The sequence below is a fragment of the Procambarus clarkii genome, chromosome 18 (assembly GCF_040958095.1).
Source record: "Procambarus clarkii isolate CNS0578487 chromosome 18, FALCON_Pclarkii_2.0, whole genome shotgun sequence".
NCBI lineage: Eukaryota > Metazoa > Arthropoda > Malacostraca > Decapoda > Cambaridae > Procambarus > Procambarus clarkii.
In genome coordinates, this window is record NC_091167.1 from 24,813,476 (window position 1) to 24,833,653 (window position 20,178).

A 20,178-nucleotide genomic window follows, 5' to 3' on the forward strand; every position below is an offset into this window, starting at 1 on the left:
TGACAGTTAAGAGGCGGGACCAAAGAGCCAGAGCTCAACCCCCGCAAGCACAAATAGATGAGTACAAATAGGCGAGTACACACACACACACTCACATTCTCTGGAAGAAAATGAGGTTGAAGCAGTTGAAAAACCTGATTTCAGAAGAGGTCATTAGGAACATTAGGAAATGTCCGAGGAACTCAGACATTTCTTTAAGGAATTTGACTGGAAAGATTTGCTGTTAGGACATGAAGTAAATGAGATGCATGTCAAGTTTTGTAAAATATATGATAAAGGCACAACAAAATTTATACCAAAGCAGAGATGCAGAACTAGGAAACAGAATTGGTTCAACTGAAATTATGAGAGGACCAGAGACCAAGAGAGACAAAAATGAAATCAATATAGGAAGAGGCCAAACCCCCAAACTTACCAGCGATACAAAGATGCGAGAAACAACTACACGGCAGTGAGGAGAGAGGCAGAAAGAAATTTTGAAAAAGGGATTGTGGACAAATGTAAACCTGAACCAGGTCTATTCTCTAAATTCATAAATAACAAATTGTAGATAAAGGATAATATTCAGAAGTTGAAAATGGGAAATAGATTCATGGAAAATGAAAAGGATATGTGTGAAACATTAAACTAAAAGTTCCAAAGTCTGTTTGTACAAAATGAAATCTTCAGGGAACCAGACACAATAAGAATTCCAGAGAACAACACAGAGCACATAGTGGTGTCTAGAGACGAAGTGGAAAAAAAGCTCAAAAAGCTAAGAACAAAGCAGTTGGTCCAGATGGAGTTTCACCATGGGTTCTGAGAGAATGTGCACCTGAGCTCAGCATTCCACTTCAAAAGCTTTTTCAGGCATCCCTGTGAACAGAAGTTGTAGCTGATGTGTGGAAAAAGGCTAACAGTTCCAATCTACAAAAGTGGCAGCAGGGAAGACTCCCTCAATTATAGACCTGTATCATTGACAAGTGTAATAGTCAAAATATTGGAAAAAATAATTAAAACTAAATGGGTAGAACACCTGGAGAAAAACTATATAATATCAGAAAGACAGTATAGATTTCGATCTGGAAGATCCTGTGTAACGAATTTACTCACGTTTCTATGATCGAGCCACAGAGATTTTACCGGAAAGAGATGGTTGGGTTGACTGCATCTATCTGGACTTAAAAAAGGCTTTTGACAGAGTTCCACATAAGAGGTTGTTCTGGAAATTGGAACATATTGGAGGGGTGACAGGTAAGCTTCTATCATGAATGAAAAATTTCCTAACTGACAGAAAAATGAGGACCGTAATCAGAGGCAGTGTATCGGATTGGAGAAATGTCACATGTGGAGTACCACAGGGTTCACTTCTTGCACTGGTAATGTTCATTGTATACATAAACGATCTACCAGTTGGAATACAGAATTATATGAACATGTTTGCTGATGATGCAAAGATAATAGGGAAGATAAGAAACCTACATGATTGTCATGCCCTTCAAGAAGACCTGGACAAAATAAGTATATGGAGCAACACTGGCAAATGGAATTTAATGTGAATAAATGCCATGTTATGGAATGTGGAATTGGAGAACATTGACCCCAGACAAGCTATAAATTATGCGAGAAATCTTTAAAGAATTCAGGGGTGGTTCTAGATAGAAAACTGTCACCGGAGGTCCACATTAAGAACATTGTGCGAGGAACCTATGCTACACCTTCTAATTTCAGAATTGCTTTTAAATACATGGATGGAAAAATAATAAAGAAATTGTTCATGACTTTTGTTAGACTAAAGCTGGAATATGCAGCGGTTGTATGGTGCCCATATCTTAAGCAGCACATCAACAAACTGGAACAGATGCAAAGACATGCCACTAAGTGGCTCCCTGAACTGAAGGACAATAACTACAAGGCGAGGTTAGAGGCATTAAATATGCAAAAACTATATGATAGAAGAAAAAGAGGCAATATGCTCACTACGTACAAAATAGTAACAGGAATCAATAAAATTGATAGGGAAGAATTCCCGAGACCCGGAACTTCAAGAACAAAAGGTCATAGATTTAAACTAACGAAACAAAGCTGCCGGAGAAATATAAGAAAATATACTTTTGTAAACAGTGGTAGACAGTTGGAACAAGTTAGTTGAGAAGGTGGTGGAGGCCAAAACCGTCAATAATTTCAAAGCGTTATATGACAAGTTGTGGTGGGGAGACGGGACACCACGAGCCTAGCTCTCATCCTGTAACTACACTTAGGTAATTACACACACACACACACACACAGATGCCAAAGAAATATAAGAAAATTCACTTTTCCAAACAGAGGGTAGACGGTTGGAACAAATTAAGTGAGAAGGTGGTGGATGCCAAAACCGTCAGTAATTTCAAAGCGCTATAAGACAAAGAGTGCTGGGAAGACGGGACACCACAAGCATAGCTCTCACTGTAACTACACTTAGGTAACTAAATTAAACACACACATATACTGTCCCGCAACTATGGCAGTTGGGGGACACTATAGCAGTTGGGGAGACATTATGGAGCCATGGGAACTATAGCAGTCAGAGGAAACTTACAGTGATCAGAGGGGACACTATATATGTCAGTGGGCACTTTTATAGTGTGTATAGGGGTTGCAGGGCACTACAGCAGTCAGGGGGAACACTATAGTGGTTGGGGGTGACACTACAGTATAGCAGTCAGGGTGGACACTATAGCGGTCGAGGGGACACTATAGCCGTCGAGAGGACACTATAGCGATTGAGGGGACACTATAGCAGTTGAGGGGACACTATAGCAGTTGAGGGGACACTAGCAGTTGAGAGGACATTATAGCAGTTGAGGGGACACTATAGCAGTCGAGGGGACACTATAGCAGTTAAAGGAGACACTATAGCGGTCAAGGGAGACACTATAGCAGTCAAGGGAGACACTATAGCAGTCGAGGGAGACACTATAGCGGTCGAGGGAGACACTATAGCAGTCAAGGGAGACACTATAGCAGTCAAGGGAGACACTATAGCAGTCGAGGGAGACACTATAGTGGTCGAGGGAGACACTATAGCGGTCGAGAGGACACTATAGTAGTTGAGGGGAAACTATAGCAGTTGAAGGAGACACTATTGTGGTTGAGAGAACACTATAGCAGTTGAGGGGACACCATAGCAGTTGAGGGAGATTAGTGGTTGAGGGGGCACTATAGTGGTCAAAAGGACACTATAGTGGTCGAGGGGACACTATAGTGGTCGAGGGGACACTATAGTAGTTGAGGGGACACTATAGCAGTTGAGGGAGATACTATAGTGGTTGAGGGGGCACTATAGTGGTCAAGAGGACACTAAAGTGGTCGAGGGGACACTATAGCGGTCGAGGGGACACTATAGCAGTTGAGGGAGACACTATAGTGGTTGAGGGGGCACTATAGCAGTCGAGTGGACACTAGCGGTTGCGGGAGACACTATAGTGGTCGAGGGGACTCTTTAGCAGTCAGGTGGGACATTATAGTGGTCAGCAGGGGGTTACTATAGCAGTCAGGGGGCACCAACGTGGTCAGGGAACATTATAGTGGACGGAGGACACTATTTCTATTGGGGGAGATGACACAACAGTCATTTAAAAAAGAATTATGACCAAAACAAAAAATGTAGTCACCCAACTTTAACAAGATTGCCTCTTAATTAAGAAAATTAAACGGGTAAATAAAATATTTTCCTACAGTATTATACGTAATGAAAATGAAACATGATTACACATAATTCAAGTTGGAAATATATTAGATTTGAAGTTGTAATAAAGTATTCAGGTTAGATGTACTTGCAAGTATTAAATTGGAAATTTCTGCCGAGATCTGATTAAGACGACGTGTGTTCCTCTCTTGCTCTCTCTCTCTTGTAGGATGAGTATGGGGTACACAAACTAGCTGCCTCTGGCAGGAACTATGTTTAATTGTTAATTATAAAGTATTCTTTTAGTCATAGGAAAACTTACCCGTTTTCTAGTAAGGCTTTACTGAACGGACCATCTATCGGACCCCCTTATTTTATTTTGAATTACTGTATCTACAAAATACCTACACAACAAGTGTGTGATCTACCTTTTATTATGTAGGTAGTTACCAACATAACTGCTGTACCTACATAACAAAAGTAGAACTAAAATTCAAATATGTAATACAGTCTGTCCCAATAATGTACTGAAATCAGAAAACAGTCCTATACTGTATTCATTTTAAATTAACTTGGCAAGATATCTTTCAAAATTCTTTACAGATGTTGAATACTTATGTTAATGCAGACGATGAGTCACAATAACATGGCTGAAGATATGATGACCAAACCACACACCAAAAGGTGAGGAAACGGCATTGTTTCGGTCCGTCCTGGACCGTTATCACAATTTACTTGATAATGGTCCAGAACGAACCAAAACGTCACCATCTCTTCCTCTACTGGTGTGTGGTTTGGGCGTCACTTATGTTAATCACTGTCAAAATATTTAATAAACTGTTTGCTTTTATTTTGCAATAATCTCTTTCAAAGGGAAGTAAAAGTAAGTTACCCTGTAATATAGATTTATTGAGGCTCAGGAATAACAAGGAGTGAAGTGCAGGCACCATCTATAAAGGAACAGTGTCACTGTGCCTTCAGGGGCACAGTAACAACTTGCAACTATGACAACCATCATCAATATTACAAAACTGTTTATCTACAAGAGGTGATTATGTACAGTATCTATAAAATATATAAATGTGTTAGTATACATTACATACAGTATATACTACCTTATACATATATTACATACAGGATGTACAACATACAAATGAGAATACTTAATAAAAAATACTTCAACGTTCTTTCAAATGGCTCCAATAATATAGCTTTATTTCAAACATGAACTGAAATACAGGTATTACTCAACGTGCAGTTTTCTAATTGTATATGATGAAAACAGGACCAGCATGTATATTTAAAAAAGAAAATTTACTACATATTCAACTAAGCCAAAATACTTTAAATTAAATCAACAAACAGTCAGCCTTGCATCTCTGAGTTCGAAGAACGCATATTTACAGCTACACGCTTTGGTTTCTAGCACCATAATTTTGTTAAGAGAAAGTATTTACATGTACACAATTTTTGATGACCGGTTCAGTGCGAGTTATTGTTTGATTAGCGTGTAATGCATGTTGTTACTCTTCACAATTTCCTTTGTATCACCCATCCTTTGCCATGTCTTAGCCCTGTTCAGCCATGTGACCCAGCACCTTGTTGGGCTTGTGACACCTGTCAATTACATTGTCTGATGAACTTTTGGGATTACATTCTTGCAGTATGATTCACCCCATGCATTCTTTTCCCCATATGAAGAATCCAAATGTAATTTTGAATTCGGAAGCAACTGAAATATAGGCCCTGAGAACTAGGAATCCGATGCCTCCTTCGACCCTGCCACTCACTCCAGTATATGTAGTCAGGTTGGAAGGGAAGCGAGAAATTCCCGGTAGCATGATGTTAATTGATAGCACCATTCTATGAGACTCGTCCTAATTCACCTGCCAGTGGCCAGTTGCCGAGAGTCTTATCCAGACCACGCACAAACAAACTCATGAATGTAAAAACCTTCACTCAAGTAAAGTAAACCATCATTTGCCTCATTCATTTGAGTTAAATTGTTAAATATAAAGTACTGTACAGCAATATTTGTGGTTGAGAAATGGCAGAATTATTCTACTGCAATGGTTAAACAGACATTTAAAATGTGGCTAAAGTGGAGGAAAATAATGGACATCTGAATACCTCTGGAAAACAGTCCTATTTCTGCTTAAGTTATTTTTGGTCTACACACACATTTTCCAGATTGTCTCTCACATAAATCAAAGGCTATGAAACAAATAAATAGTTATCAAAATAAGGCACCAAGCCTGGAAGACTATCACTGTGGTGAAGAATAAATCAAATAGTCCTCAATATCATTCAAGCTGCCAATACAAGAGCAGACACACATCAGATGATTGCTGCCAATGGTATCAGAGTCACCTGACTGCATAGCTATACACGACAGCTACGGACTATCACGAAGGCATATTTTAAAACTACACTCTGCCCGTTATCCAGCTAGAAAAATGATGAAGGCAACCATAAAGACACAAAAGTTAGTAGGTGACCTTATCAAAGAAATTTTATTTTAAATTGTGAACAGATCATGTCAATCTTCATTCAATGGTTTACCAATGATAAATAATAAGATTACACCAATGGTTATAAATCTACTACTATTCACACAATCCAAGCAAGGTAATTCCCAAACACAAAATTAAACCATTACACCATTACAAGTGCACAATACTACCTGGTTAAATTATGATTTCCATTATAGTAATAACAGTGTGAAGTTGATTCAATATTACCATTGCCTCCATGTTAGAAATATATCAAATATATCAAACCTTCAACCCAAAACCATTCATCATTCCAGATCAAGAGCAACCTTTCTTAAAATCTCTCAGACGTCACTACTCATCTTGGAAGCTGTGCCGACCTTCATTTTTACTTTACACTGCGGCATCAAATCTTTCTCAAAATTCTAACATATTAAATTTCTTTGATGAGGATTATACACAGTAGCTCTTAAGATGACTGTCCACAGGGGTATACAGTGGCACTGTCTACACTGTGAAGGGTACTTACTTATACTGTAACTTAATCACTACTGAATGCTTGTAGGCCGGTGATGGCACGGCCTAAGATGAGTGCATGGATATCGTGTGTACCTGAAATATATAAAGAACAATATTTATCTTATGATATACATAAACAAGATGTGTGCCCAATTTCATTATCCACACTGATAAACACAGCACACTTCCACATCCTGAGACAACTACAAGAATGCAGCAAATCAAACTTAAAAAAATCTAGCAAATAAGAAACTATGTTGTATGACTGAGAAAATAGGAATACATATATGCAAAGTTAAGAGTTGAGCCATTCAGAGAAAAGGATAGTTCAATAAAAATCATGGCCAGGAAAACCAAAACACAAATAGATGTGATTAGAGGGACATCTTGAGGTTATCTTGAGATGATTTCAGAGCTTTTTAGTGTCCCCGCGGCCCAGTCCTCGACCAGGCCTCCACCCCCAGGAAGCAGCCCGTGACAGCTGACTAACACCCAGGTACCTATTTTACTGCTAGGTAACAGGGGCATAGGGTGAAAGAAACTCTGCCCATTGTTTCTCGCCGGCGCCCGGGATCGAACCCGGGACCACAGGATCACAAGTCCAGTGTGCTGTCCACTCGGCCGACCGGCTCCAATCTGAAGGCCGGGCTGCATACAGTAGTATTATTGCCAACTCTTACATATGGTTGTAAGATATGCATGTATGAATGTGAAAAATCGAAAGTTCAAGCAGTAGAAATAAATTATCTGAAAAACATGTGTTGTGTTACAAGAATTGACAGTGCAAGACTTTTAAAATGACACAAAAGAGTGTAAAGTCAACAAAATACAAGATTGAGGAGTGTACAAAGATAGTTCAGGCATGGTAACCTAGAATGCTCAGGATTGGGAGATGCAGACCACCCAATCCTGAGCACTCCAGGTGCAGACTCTGAGCAGGAATTGGGTCATGATCTCGCACACTACATCACCGAATGCCCAGTTATTAGACCATTCAGACCAGTTGGCATGAGGTACCTGGAGCTCTGCACTTACTCTATTTACTCTCGTATTATTGAGTATATCTTCATAATGCACCCAAAATTTGCCAGTGCAGGCTACTGAACATATGGCCCTGTATGACTAACAGCTTCCCCCTCCCCGGGAGGGGGAAGGGGGAGCCCCAGACCCCCTCCCCCCGCCGGCTACCCACACCTCAGTTCTTGAGGCTGGATGTCAAAAATGCGAAAAACCGCCGACCGGAGGGAGGGACGGATGTAGTAGTAGAGCAAGATGTAGTAGACACCACCATTTAACCAAATGATGCACATCTACTAATTACTTTCACACTGTAGTTATACCTGCTGGTGTAACCTCTTCACACATTTCTATTCATCACAAATAATCTCTTCTGTAACTAGTAAGCTAATAAGCAAGATTCTGAAAACAAATGTTCAAGAGCTGTCAAGTAGGTAACTTTGCCTTTGAAAACAACTCTAAAAAAAACTAACGTTGAATGTAATGAAACGCCATTTTCTGGGTAAGTCCCGGAGGCTCCCCGGAATTATCCAGGCTGATAGGAATAGTCCTAATTTTTGACATCAATGTGGGTGGAGTTCCTAGGGTGGTACTTGCAGAGCACTTAGGGCTAACTTCCCTAAGAGCATGCAGCCCGAGTACCCTGGAATATTTCTCCCAGCTCACACACCACCGAAGAGAAGTACTGAACCCAGGCACAGAACAAAGAGAATCTAGAGCTGGAGCCACAATGACTAAGCCTTATCCCATCAGCCGAAGAACTGAAGATGTGGATCGCCGGCGCAAGGGTCTGGGGCTCCCCTTCCTCCTCCCGGGGAGGGGGGAGGGGGGAGGGGGGGGAGCTGCACAGACATGCGGCGTGGCTCATGTGACATCATGCTTGTTTGCTCATTTTCCCTTGGGGAGTTCTGTCCATTTGTTTTGTTATTTTTGTTGGTTTCACCAGAATAGGGGTTTGTTTTCAGTCGCTTACCTTTCTGGGTGCTTGTCCCGGTCAATGGCAGTTATAGAATGCTCCAAAATCACATGTGCATTTCTATAGCCCAATGCTCCTCATGCCTCTCTGAGGGGGAGGGGGGGGGGGGGGGGCCAGGTTCTGGCCGTGGTCCCCGGGAGGCCTAGTACTCCACCCACATCGACTGATGCCAAACATTAGAACTATCCTTATCAGCCTGGATAGCTTCTGGGAGCTGTAGGGGCTCCCCCCCCCCAAAATATTATCGCCAAGTTTTAACGCCAAAATACCGACATGGCTGGTGAAATGAATTCAATACGATTCTACAGTACTAGTACTGAACTTGTTTGTTTGAAACAAAAAATATATTAAGCAATAAAAATGAACTAAGACATTATTTAAATAAACAATTACACAAAAAAGTTGAGCATCTTCTCTCTTATCTCAAAGTGGCACATCATATATAGCAATGTGCAGTACAGTATATTTCTAGTCTCTTACCTTCATAGGTGTTGACAGCTTCAAGATTCATTACATGTCTAATAACGTGGTACTCATCACAGACACCATTGCCACCGAGCATGTCTCGTGCATGTCTGGCGATCTCAAGAGACTTTCCACACGAATTTCGCTTCAAGAGACTGATCATTTCCGGGGAGGCCCTAAAATGTCAAGACGTAATTAAGAACACTTACACTCTCGGTGACGGAGACCTAAACAGTTTGAGGCAAAATTTTACTTAGAGGTGGAAATAAAGTAAATTCTCAACACTGAATCTTGACTGTAATGATAAACTGGCTTTAAAATACATAATAAATTTTTTAGTCTAACTGCATGTAATTCAGGTTATCAGGAAATACAGTTACGCATAATATTTTCAGTAAAATATGGCAATAACAGCCGATATGGTCACAAAATAATTACAGTACTATATTTTAAATGTCAACAATTATATACACTTGAACATTTCTAAGAAAGATTTTATAAATCGATACATCAATTCCATAAACTTCGCTAGTTTTTCACACTGGAGATACTATACCGATGATGATACTTTTCAAGACGCTAGTGCTCTCCACTGTTGCACAATGACAGCCCCTTTCATAGCTGGAGAAGTTGCTGACCTGGAGAGCGTGCAGAGATCTTTTACTACTAGAATCCACTCAGTAAAACATCTAAACTACTGGGACCGACTAAAGCCTAAATCTGTATTCTCTTGAACGCAGGCGGGAGAGATACATAATAATTTATATGTGGAAAATATTAGAGGGGCTGGTCCCAAACCTGCACACAGAAATAACAGCACATGAGACCAGAAGGCATGGCAGGATGTGCAGAATACCCCTGTTGAAAAGCAGAGGTGCAAAAGGTACTCTGAGAGAGAACTATCAACATCAGAGACCCGAGACTGTTCAACACGCTTCCACCACACATAAGGGGCATAACTGGCTGACCCCTCAGAGTGTTCAAGAGAGAACTGGATAAGCACCTCCAAAGGATACCTGATCAATCAGGCTGTGATTCATACATCAGGTTGAGAGCAGCCACATCAAACGGCCTGGTTGACAAGTTCAGCAACAAGGAGGCCTGGTCGACGACCAGGCCACTAGGATGCTAAGCCCTGGAAACACTTCAAGGTAACTTCAAGACGACAGGGTACATAACCACCTCACAATTAAGCTGACTACTATCAATGTTGGCCAACTTGAGTGTTGCAGGTGTTGTCACCACCATCTGATACTTTGCCTCTACTGCCAAGACCTGTCTAATACAATATCATGCAGCTGGATCAAGCCCTGACACTTTATCTTCCACTAAACTACACTCCTCTCCCCATCTGTTCTTCCCCTATTTCCTCCCCCTCCCTTCATCACCCAATGGGATTCTAATCTACAGTATATTTGATTTGATTCGAGTACTAGAAATATGGGGCATCACGAGCATAGCTCTCTTCCTGTTACTACACTTAGGTAATTACACTCTTTCATAGATATAGATTTAACATTTTTTTCACTACATAACAGTACAGTACAGTACAGTTATCACCTTTGTCCTCCAGACTGGTGCCTCTCCACCCCATAAATGAGGTAAACAGAGTACAATAATAATATACATATTTAAGTACCTGTACACAGGTGTATATCCTATTTTCAAATTCTCCTGGCTTTGCTCAATGGCTAAAATTGAACCAAACAGAAGTAAAGATAAAGGCATTAGTTACTTACTTCCCTTCGTCCTTAAGACGACCAACTTGAATGCAACCTTGAAGGCCTAGAGAAATTTCTGTCAGTGCATCAGCCAGCTTCTTCTGTATAAGTTGGTTGCTTGCAAGAGGACGACCAAACTGTTTCCTATCTAATGTATAACAACGGGCAGTGTCTAAGCAGAATTCTGCAGCTCCTAAGACGCCCCATGCAATACCATAACGTGCATTATTTAAACAGCTGAAAGGCCCCTGAAAATATACAGTATTCACAATTTAATATCCTGTTACACTACATTCATATGTAAAATAAATTGTTAAATTTACAATGAATGTTTAATACACAAAATAATGTTAATTTTATAATATTAATTACAAAAGTAAAATATAGTATGCTTTTTACCTTTAGACCCTTAACCCCAGGTAAAAGATTTTCCTCTGGCACTACAACATCCTCCATCAGGATCATGCCAGTAGTAGAAGCACGAAGAGAAAACTTGCCTTCAATCTTTGGGCAAACGAGACCGGGCATGCCTTTCTCCATGATAAAGCCACGTATTTGGCCATCTTCACACTTGGCCCACACAATAACAACATCTGCAATGGGCGAGTTTGTGATCCTGAAAGGATATTTAAAAATCACATTTATAGGTGTTAATGAGGATATGTTGGAGTGGCACAAACAAAGATGAGACTAATCAAAGTATCCAGTGCCAAGGTGGCTGATCAAGGACAAGGCCAGATATTTACAAAACGAAGTGAATATTAATAAGGAGAACGCGTGTAATGATGGTTGGTTAAGGCACCTTCGTGAGTGAAAATGCACAAGGAGACACAGTCATATAATGCAGAAGGTTCTAAGGAGCATGTATAAAAAATTGAGAAGATTGTTCAGGCCAATTGATTCTTTAACTCCCAAACAAGTTTATAATGAATAGACAAGACTGTACTGGCATGTATGGCACACATCCACATATGGTCACAAGGCTGAAAGTGACAGTAACATCCGAGTGTATGATAAAGAAGCTTGCTATGCTGCGTCAATGCCCTTTAGAAAATTTAAACTTTAGTTTCAGCAATATTTCTTATATTTGTTGGAAGATTGAAAAACTTTAGGCCTCTGATGTGCATACAGTATTTAGGTGATTTACTGCATATAAAATGAGAGAGATAGCAAGTAAGGGGGTTAGAGGATGGACTAAGTCTGGCAAAATATAAAGAAAATTAATATGGCAGTCTTTTTTTGCAGTGTTGCAGTGCTTTTACCGTGTTATGGTGTAATGGTCTAAGGCGCTAGTGTGGGAGTACCAAATGAGCAGGTTCGAACCCTCCTCAAGACTCCTACTGATTTATATCATATGAATACAGTAATTGCAAAATATTTGTGGCAAGTTTTTGCTTTTAGTTTGAAGTTTGTGATTCTTGTTAAATTTTAGTATTTTTTACTAAGTCAGATATACATAGTTTAGAAAAATAGATTTTTAAAATTTAAAAACTCCTATATAACATTTTCCCATCTTGTGTACTTACCAAGTCTTGGAACCATTAAGAATGTAGACTTTGTCAGATGGGATATATTTTGCCCGAGTCTCCATGCTTGATGGATCACTTCCGTGGTTAGGCTCAGTCAACCCAAAACACCCAATTAACTCGCCCTTTGCTGTTGGGTAAAAAAAAAAAAAAAAAAAAAAATTATGATGAAAACCAATAAACAACAAGAAAGCAAAGAAAACATTACTGAGAGAAAAAATTCCATGGAGGTGTTCATTTAATCGTGTCAACTAAATTAACTAAATCATTGTTGATGGATGTGAACCACTGCACTGCACCAAACAACAAATGCTATTTTGAAAGTTGTCCATTTTTTTTTAATTAGGCTATATTTTAATGTTTTTTAATGTTTTCAACACTCTTTGGGTTTTGAAATTAAAATACTGTAGTTGAGTTTGGAAATATTTTGACATTAAGTTTACCTGAACATTTATAAAAATAACAAAAATATGTCCTTAACAATTGCACTATGAAGTTTTTGCCAAAAAAAAAAGGTGTGCAGTGCAGGAGTTAAAGAGAGAATCACCAGACTGAGAAAAATCTTAAGTAGACAACCAAAAATGGGAAAATTAAGGCAGTAAAGATTAAACCTTAACTGAGAGGAAAGGCAAGCAAAAACTAAAGTTAATATGAATAAAGTTTTGAGTAAATTCTGGGCAAGTCACTCAGTCACTACACTAGGCAAGGTTCAGCTGTGTGCACATGGACCATGGGTGGGGGAGGGGGAACTTACAGGAGAACGTGCCAAGCCATTAGGACTATATAGCACGTGAAGGGATCAGGATTATAATTTGGAATGGGACGGGATGCACATGGACGAAACAGTGCACAGTCTGGGCAGGTCAACATTTAATACTTGTTGGATCATACCGATGAAAATGCAACACTGGAGAAAATAAAACCCAGCCCAGAATGACCACAAGAAGGAACATTCAATTACACTCTACCCCCCCTTCCATGAGTTACATGGGATCAAAGTCTTCAAGAAGTGTTCTGCTAATCACTTCTTAGTCTATACAGTCACTACACTGAGCTACTACCAGGTGGCAGTAACTAAATTTCAACAGGGTACTTGGCTCTACCTAACTAACGTTATGCCTGAAAAAGAGTCACCCATAAAGCATGAGGATAGTCAATAGAAAGACGAAATAAGAATAGTAGTGCACCTTGTTCTGAAAAATGAGCATCCCAACTTGTTTAACAGAACCCAATTCCACAGCTTGTCTATACTGAAGAGGTGAGCTAGCTGCAAGGGAAGGACCTAATGAGAGCTTCCTCTTCAAAGCATGCAAGGACCCGATCTTCATCCTAGAATACTTGATCACGGTAAGTTCCAGACCTCCAAAGTAGCACACTCTCACCTTGTGAATTTTCGAGCCTCAGCCTGCAGCTGTATCAAAACAGATACAGGAGGTCAAAGAAGCAATACACCCACTCCTAGCACATCACACATGCATGTTGGTGAAACCTGCCTTGGATCAAGAAGGCAAAGGCAGCTAAAGAAGCAAGCAAGCACTTAATATTAATTGTGGCCTGCCAACCATCATGTACTGGTGGTAGAGAGAAATATGTAACTATTTGGATTCGGCATTAAGTTGGTCAGAGCCTCATATTAGTAATGATGCAAGTGAAAAACCCTTTGGAGCTCTATCTTCTGGAGCTCAACTTAATCCTAACATTCCTCCCCCCTTTTAATTAAACTCTACCCATAAAGGTTAAGTCTATCAGGCGGTCGTATGACTTTCTGATTTTCTCAACTGGGAGTCCCGACCTGTTACTTCTGGGAAACATTCTTCTGAATTACTCACTGTAGAGTCCATAGGGTTAACTGTACTCCCATTACCCTCTATAGTAATGGGAAAAACAAGTTTACCTTGCTCTGCCTCCCTGTCTCCTGCAGGTGCTGCTACCCCTTCATTATTAGGATGGGTATCACAAGTTGCCCCACCCCCACCGGAAGGGTCTTCAAAATTCCCCGCGAACCTTGGCATGAGTTGATCTGCATGCCTTTTTCAATTAATGTTCCAAAACCTCTGCACTTGCACAGTTAAATTCCTGCTTCTCAAGACTTCCCTAATTTTTCTTTCTACCCAAGGCTTCCCAATTCCAAAATTCCTTGCATATACTGCATCCCCCTCGTTAAACATCAATTCCTCCCTCTGAGTCAACTGACTGGTCAAGCTAGTTACCGATTTCTCTTTATCAGGATCTGTCTTTACTGCTTCCATGTGCACTTTAAAGTGCCTATTAAACAATAATTCAGAAGGAGATTTACCAGTAGTAGAGTGAACATTTTCCTTTGATTATATAAAAATCTACAAAGCCTTGTATTAATTGTACTGTACCTTCTGTAAACCGCTTTAACCCTTCTTTTAATGATCTCACTGCTCTCTCTGCTAGACCATTTGAAGAAGGATTATAGGGGGGCAGGTGTTACATGTTTAATACCATTTTTTTCTAAAAAAAAAAAAAAAAAAAAAAAAATCCTCCATTTCCACAAACAAAATAAGGAGCATTGTCTGACACAACCATGTCTGGTAATCCAAAATTACAAAATATTTTCCTTAGCAGTTCACAAGTTACAGATGATGTGGTGGAATTACACACATTTTTGTTTCGGTGTTCAAGTCAAAAGTTGAATTAAGCATTAATGATATTTTTGGTTTGTTTTCAATGTTATAATTTGAAGTGCATATAGCCAGTTGTATTCAGGTGTAAAGTAACATTTATTTTGTTTTACTAAATTAATTTGTATTTTTAAATTGGGTTTTCTGACTTTCCTCCTATTCCTCAATACTGTAGTCATACTGCAAAGGTCATACTTTTTTTTTATGTTACGTGAGCATGCCATCTGTCGGGTATACCCGCAGTACCTCCACTTCACACAACAGCATTTTCTTAAACTAAATTAACAACTTTGTAATTCTCTTACCAAGTTTAGGAAGGTATTTTAGCCTCTGTTCTTCAGTGCCAAAGTCCCAGATGGGGTACATGACAAGTGATGACTGGACAGACATGGCAGATCTGAAACAATTTAATCACAACGATCTGAATTACGATTTAAAAAAAAAGTACAATAACTGCTATAGTCGTATGAACCCATAGTACATTGAAGCTTGCAAAAAAAAAAAAAATAGCTGAAATACTGGAGATTTATTTGCTTTCTGAGGAGAAAATAATCAAAGGCATTTCCTATTTTTAGCCAAAATACCTTCAAACTACTGTAATAGTATTTTCATTCCATTGGACATGAATGTTGTCACAAAGCAAATCAATAATGATCACTGAGCTATTATCATGACCACCACCTCTGTAAATTATGTACAGAAATTATGTGTAAACTATTATAAATGTAAAACATTCATGAATAAAAATTAATTGTTGCTGCTTACCTGTAAGAAGAATCTACCCTCTCCACTTCTCTAGCAATGAGACCATATGCAACAGATGAGACTCCTGGACATCCATATCCATGAATGGTTGGTCCTAATGCACCCATGTCACCCATCTCGGTCATGATCTCGAGGTCAAACTCTGCAGAACATACCCAGTAACAATTTAAATCTTACAACATACCTGTATTTACAGAAATGTGTAGTGTAAGGGATACTGTCACACTGGAGTAAAGTACAGTATATAACATGTAGCTACATTATAATACAACAAATAACAAATCTATTCTGCAAAAACAAGAATTAAGATCTTGGTGAATTTGAAAAAATTATCAATTAATATGTAAGCTATATTGTCAAATATAAACACACGTGATAATTCCTGTGTAGCCTACATGGCAATATGGAGAGGTGGAATGAATAGGGCACATTGTATAGACACAGTAAATTACCATGTAATTCAAACACTAGGAAGATGGAACCGATAGATTCAGTAAGAGCCATCAGCAAACCCGGATCACACTACACAAAGTGAGAGGAATCATTTTATGGGAGGTATTCAATCTACACAATACAGAAGTAATAATGAAAATACAATAGAATTAGAAAAGAAAGCAATGATTACTTTGTGGCAGGTCTAATGACTAGTCACTGTGGTTTGGTTTTAGACCAAGCCTATTGGTTGACAACTTGGTTAATTAGATTGTTGATGTTTGCAATGGGCCATAGACACTAGCTCACTTGACTTAAGGGGCCCAGTGACAAGGGAGTATTTTTCCAAATATGAAATAGTGACAAAATTTAAGCAAATCACCCGTTCTTTTGCATCAGTCATGAAAATTTCATCCCAATATGTTTAGAGATGGATTTTTTACAATTTTTTAAAAAATAAATGCATGCACGACGGGCGGCAACTTGTACTGATAATAATGATAACACCGCCTATTTACTGGCAACCAGGGATGAAGAAATGCAATCACCTGTCTTACGCACAAAGAAGTACTGTAGTAGTAAGGAGGGTCCACAAAGTGGATATGCAGTTAGTGCCACCTGGAGGGCCAGATTTCACACATATTAATGAGTTAGTATGTTATTTTGCTTCATTTTAATTTATATTATATAAATACATTGCCCAATGGCAATATTTCTTATGTCTCTTTGTACAAAAAGCCGACAACCACTTTTTTCTCTCTTCACCCCCCCCCCCCTCTCTCCTTTGTTTCTATACAGATTTTGTTGTGACTTCTACATCTTGGTGAATGCATATCCAACACTAAGCATGTGAAGTTGGAACAAAATTGGTCAACATGTTAATCAGCCACCGGTGGCAGAAGTTGTGACATTTTTATTGGGCCGGTTTATTTACAGATTTCAAACTCTATTCTCTGTTGCTTTAGGTTATATTAACAGTATCGCTTACTTTGGACACCGATCATGTCCATTTTTTTTCTCTCGAGTCCTAGCTGTGGACAGGACTCGCGTCCACTACAAAAATATTTGCATAAAATTTATTTTTTATCCGATCAATCTCGGGATAGTTTCAAAATAAGCACCTTTAGAATGTGCGCAATTTGATACCAAAATGAAAGATGTAACATGAAACTTGATGTCAGAACACTTTAAAGATTATAAATACGTTTTTGGGTCTAAATTTTAAATTTTAAAACATTTGTTAAAATTCTATTTATTGTGCTATTATTATGGGACTACAGTACTTGTATGTACATGAACCAACACCACCCTCGAAATGCCTATTTGTATTTTGTACTTTATGTACAGATGAAGTGTTAGTAATTCTTTCAGTCAGCAGTGATCAATACACATCTTTTTACATACAAGTACCCTAAAAATATTACAAGGGAATTTCTTGAAAACTTTAAAAGATATAAATTGTTGCTTTAACACATTCAAAACCATAAAGAGTTCACCAAATATCTTCAAACTCATGATCTTACTTTCATTTCTGTTTGCATCTATAATACGTGGCATCAACTTCTCTTGGCAGTAGTCCCGGAAGGTATCTTTGATCATTACCTCGTCCTCAGTTAACTGACTTTCCAGGTTAAGTGCATCCCGCCAATCAAATTTGACTGAAAAAAGAAAAATAGCGGTCAGTTAGCTTTAAATAAATCAAAAGGTATTTCAACTAAAACAATCAAATAATACATTGAGAAATATAAACTTAAAAAATATTTACCTTTTGGTGTCTTCTCTTGCCCAACATCTGTATATCCAGTTAAGGAAATTGTAATAAAAACTGTCCCTCTTCACTCAATCAAATACTACATTTTGAAGACTAGAGTACTGGTAAAATTCTAATGAAACATTTCTCCCATAGCAAACAGTGGCACCATACTACTGGGAAGCGAAGAGGAACTGTCAGGAGAAAGTGCCAAGCCATTACGACTCTATAGCACTTGGAAGGGATAAGGATTGGGGATGGGACAACCACACTGCTGGATATGGTCTGATTAGCTTAATCTTTAGACAGCGGCTATGGATAAATGGTCATACCCGCCTATGCACAACAAAAAAATAAAAAAATTACTGTATACAATTTTATTATAGAATTATTAATTTGTATGCAGATTATAAGAATTACACAAAAATAAGTGAATATTTCTTGTTTTACAGGGGTGGAAGAGCTCTGTAAGGTTGTGTCTAGCACTTATCAATGCCTGGTGCATGATTTTGCTGATGCTACCTGATTTATTCTCCAGTGTTTCAATGATTGTTTTATCACTTGTTTTTCTTTAGTAACATCTTTACAAGCTGCTTCCTGGGGGTGTGTAACAAAAAGGAGGCCTGGTCGACGGCCGGGCCATGGGGACGCAAAGCCCCGAACTCATCTCAAGATCACCTCTCAAGAAGAACCACAGAGAGCTTTTATATCAATATTTGCATCACAAACCCAGACAATAATTGTTTAAAATCATCATATGATGATAAACACTTTCCCCCCTAGCAACATTCATGACGATAACCACATTTGTACCATGACATGGTAGCAGGATTTCTTCATGGGTCAAGGTAAACTCCTTTACATCCACATAGACCTATTACATCCATATTTGCATCATACATGTAAAACGCAGACAATAATTTGTTAAGATCTTCATATGATAATAACTTCATTACCCTGTGAATCGACAATTGACAATAACCGCTGTCTAAGCTAAGGCAAGGTTAGGTTATATAGCAAGGTTAGGACAGTAAATTAATGTATGACAGGCATCTCAAAAATGTGTCCCAGTGTACTTAGCGACGCGGCCCGGGGAGCCCAGCGACGCGGCCCTGGGAGTCTAGTGTGGGGGGTAGAAATAGCCTAAGCTACTCTATCCCTTTGAGATGTATTTATTGCTTATCTCAATAAACATACTTGAACTTGAATCTAGCAGCACATCACAACAGCTGGGCTCGTCTGCTGGCACAAGTTGGTAAAGGTACCAGGGTACCTGGTTATCATCTCAAGATAACCTCAAGGTAATGATTAGTTAGGATAACATTGTCACGGTTGTACGAGGTTTGTTACAGTAAGATATGACTGGTGCACGCTAGCAGTGAAGGCACACAATGGTTTACACCCAAACCTTCACACCACACAATTCTTGCAGTGCCCACATGTCCCCCAGAAAAGCAGAACGATGCAGACACTATGCAGCTGCAAGAGCAGCCTTGAGAAGGATACTTTGTTGAGGGGCAGACAGGGAGCCCTGGGCCCTTGACACCAGCCTAGGGCCTGCCCCGAGGTACAGGCGGCGCAGAGTGGAGGTCCACAGGGCCATCCTCAGGCACTGGAGTCAACGAGGGACAGGTAAACTCAGGTAAACTGCACTTGCTCCACCAGGCTGGCAAGGACCCTCCAAGAGACGCAGACGACCACTGGGGCTCAGCAGAGTGGTATACTCTTATATGCCACCTAATACCATAATAACTCTTACATTTATCTGTTAATTAAATATTTAATGAACAATAAGCTAATATTAGTTGTAATATTATTTGTAAACCGATATGTTAGCTACATTTGACCTTATTGTAAGATCTTTGATCTTAATATATTTGATTTTTTTAATATTTCATTATTTGCATCTTAATTTATGTATTGGCATGCTTATATTTTTGCGAATAAGATATTGAAGTTATATATTAATCGAAGACAATATATTACTTTAAATTTTGTTATATATAGAGAGAAATACATTGCTCGGTCACTTTAGCAAAGCGCTCGTACCCAGTACATTCCCGACAAGAATGACATATGTGCATCCCGTACCTGTTGCTTCATAAGAATTTGAAGATAACAACAGCGATATATATACTGTATATATTATCTATACATATATTTACACTCAAAATAAGTGTATCTTTGACAAAGAGGGTAGCACATGACTGCTATAGAA

The 20,178-nt window shown here is 39.1% G+C and overlaps 1 protein-coding gene across 1 annotated transcript; it reads right to left on the reverse strand.

The window, feature by feature from the left end:
• Positions 1–4,537: 4,537 nt before the first annotated feature.
• On the reverse strand, positions 4,538–19,683 carry LOC123754368 (glutaryl-CoA dehydrogenase, mitochondrial). Its single transcript, XM_045736721.2, has 10 exons — positions 19,467–19,683; positions 17,976–18,002; positions 17,734–17,868; positions 15,779–15,920; positions 15,319–15,410; positions 12,366–12,495; positions 11,239–11,455; positions 10,858–11,087; positions 9,134–9,294; positions 4,538–6,753 (listed from the first exon to the last, which is right to left on the reverse strand). Exons 1-10 carry the CDS (start codon positions 19,561–19,563, stop codon positions 6,683–6,685), a joined length of 1,302 nt encoding a protein of 433 aa, XP_045592677.1. The 5' UTR covers positions 19,564–19,683; the 3' UTR covers positions 4,538–6,682.
• Positions 19,684–20,178: the final 495 nt, after the last annotated feature.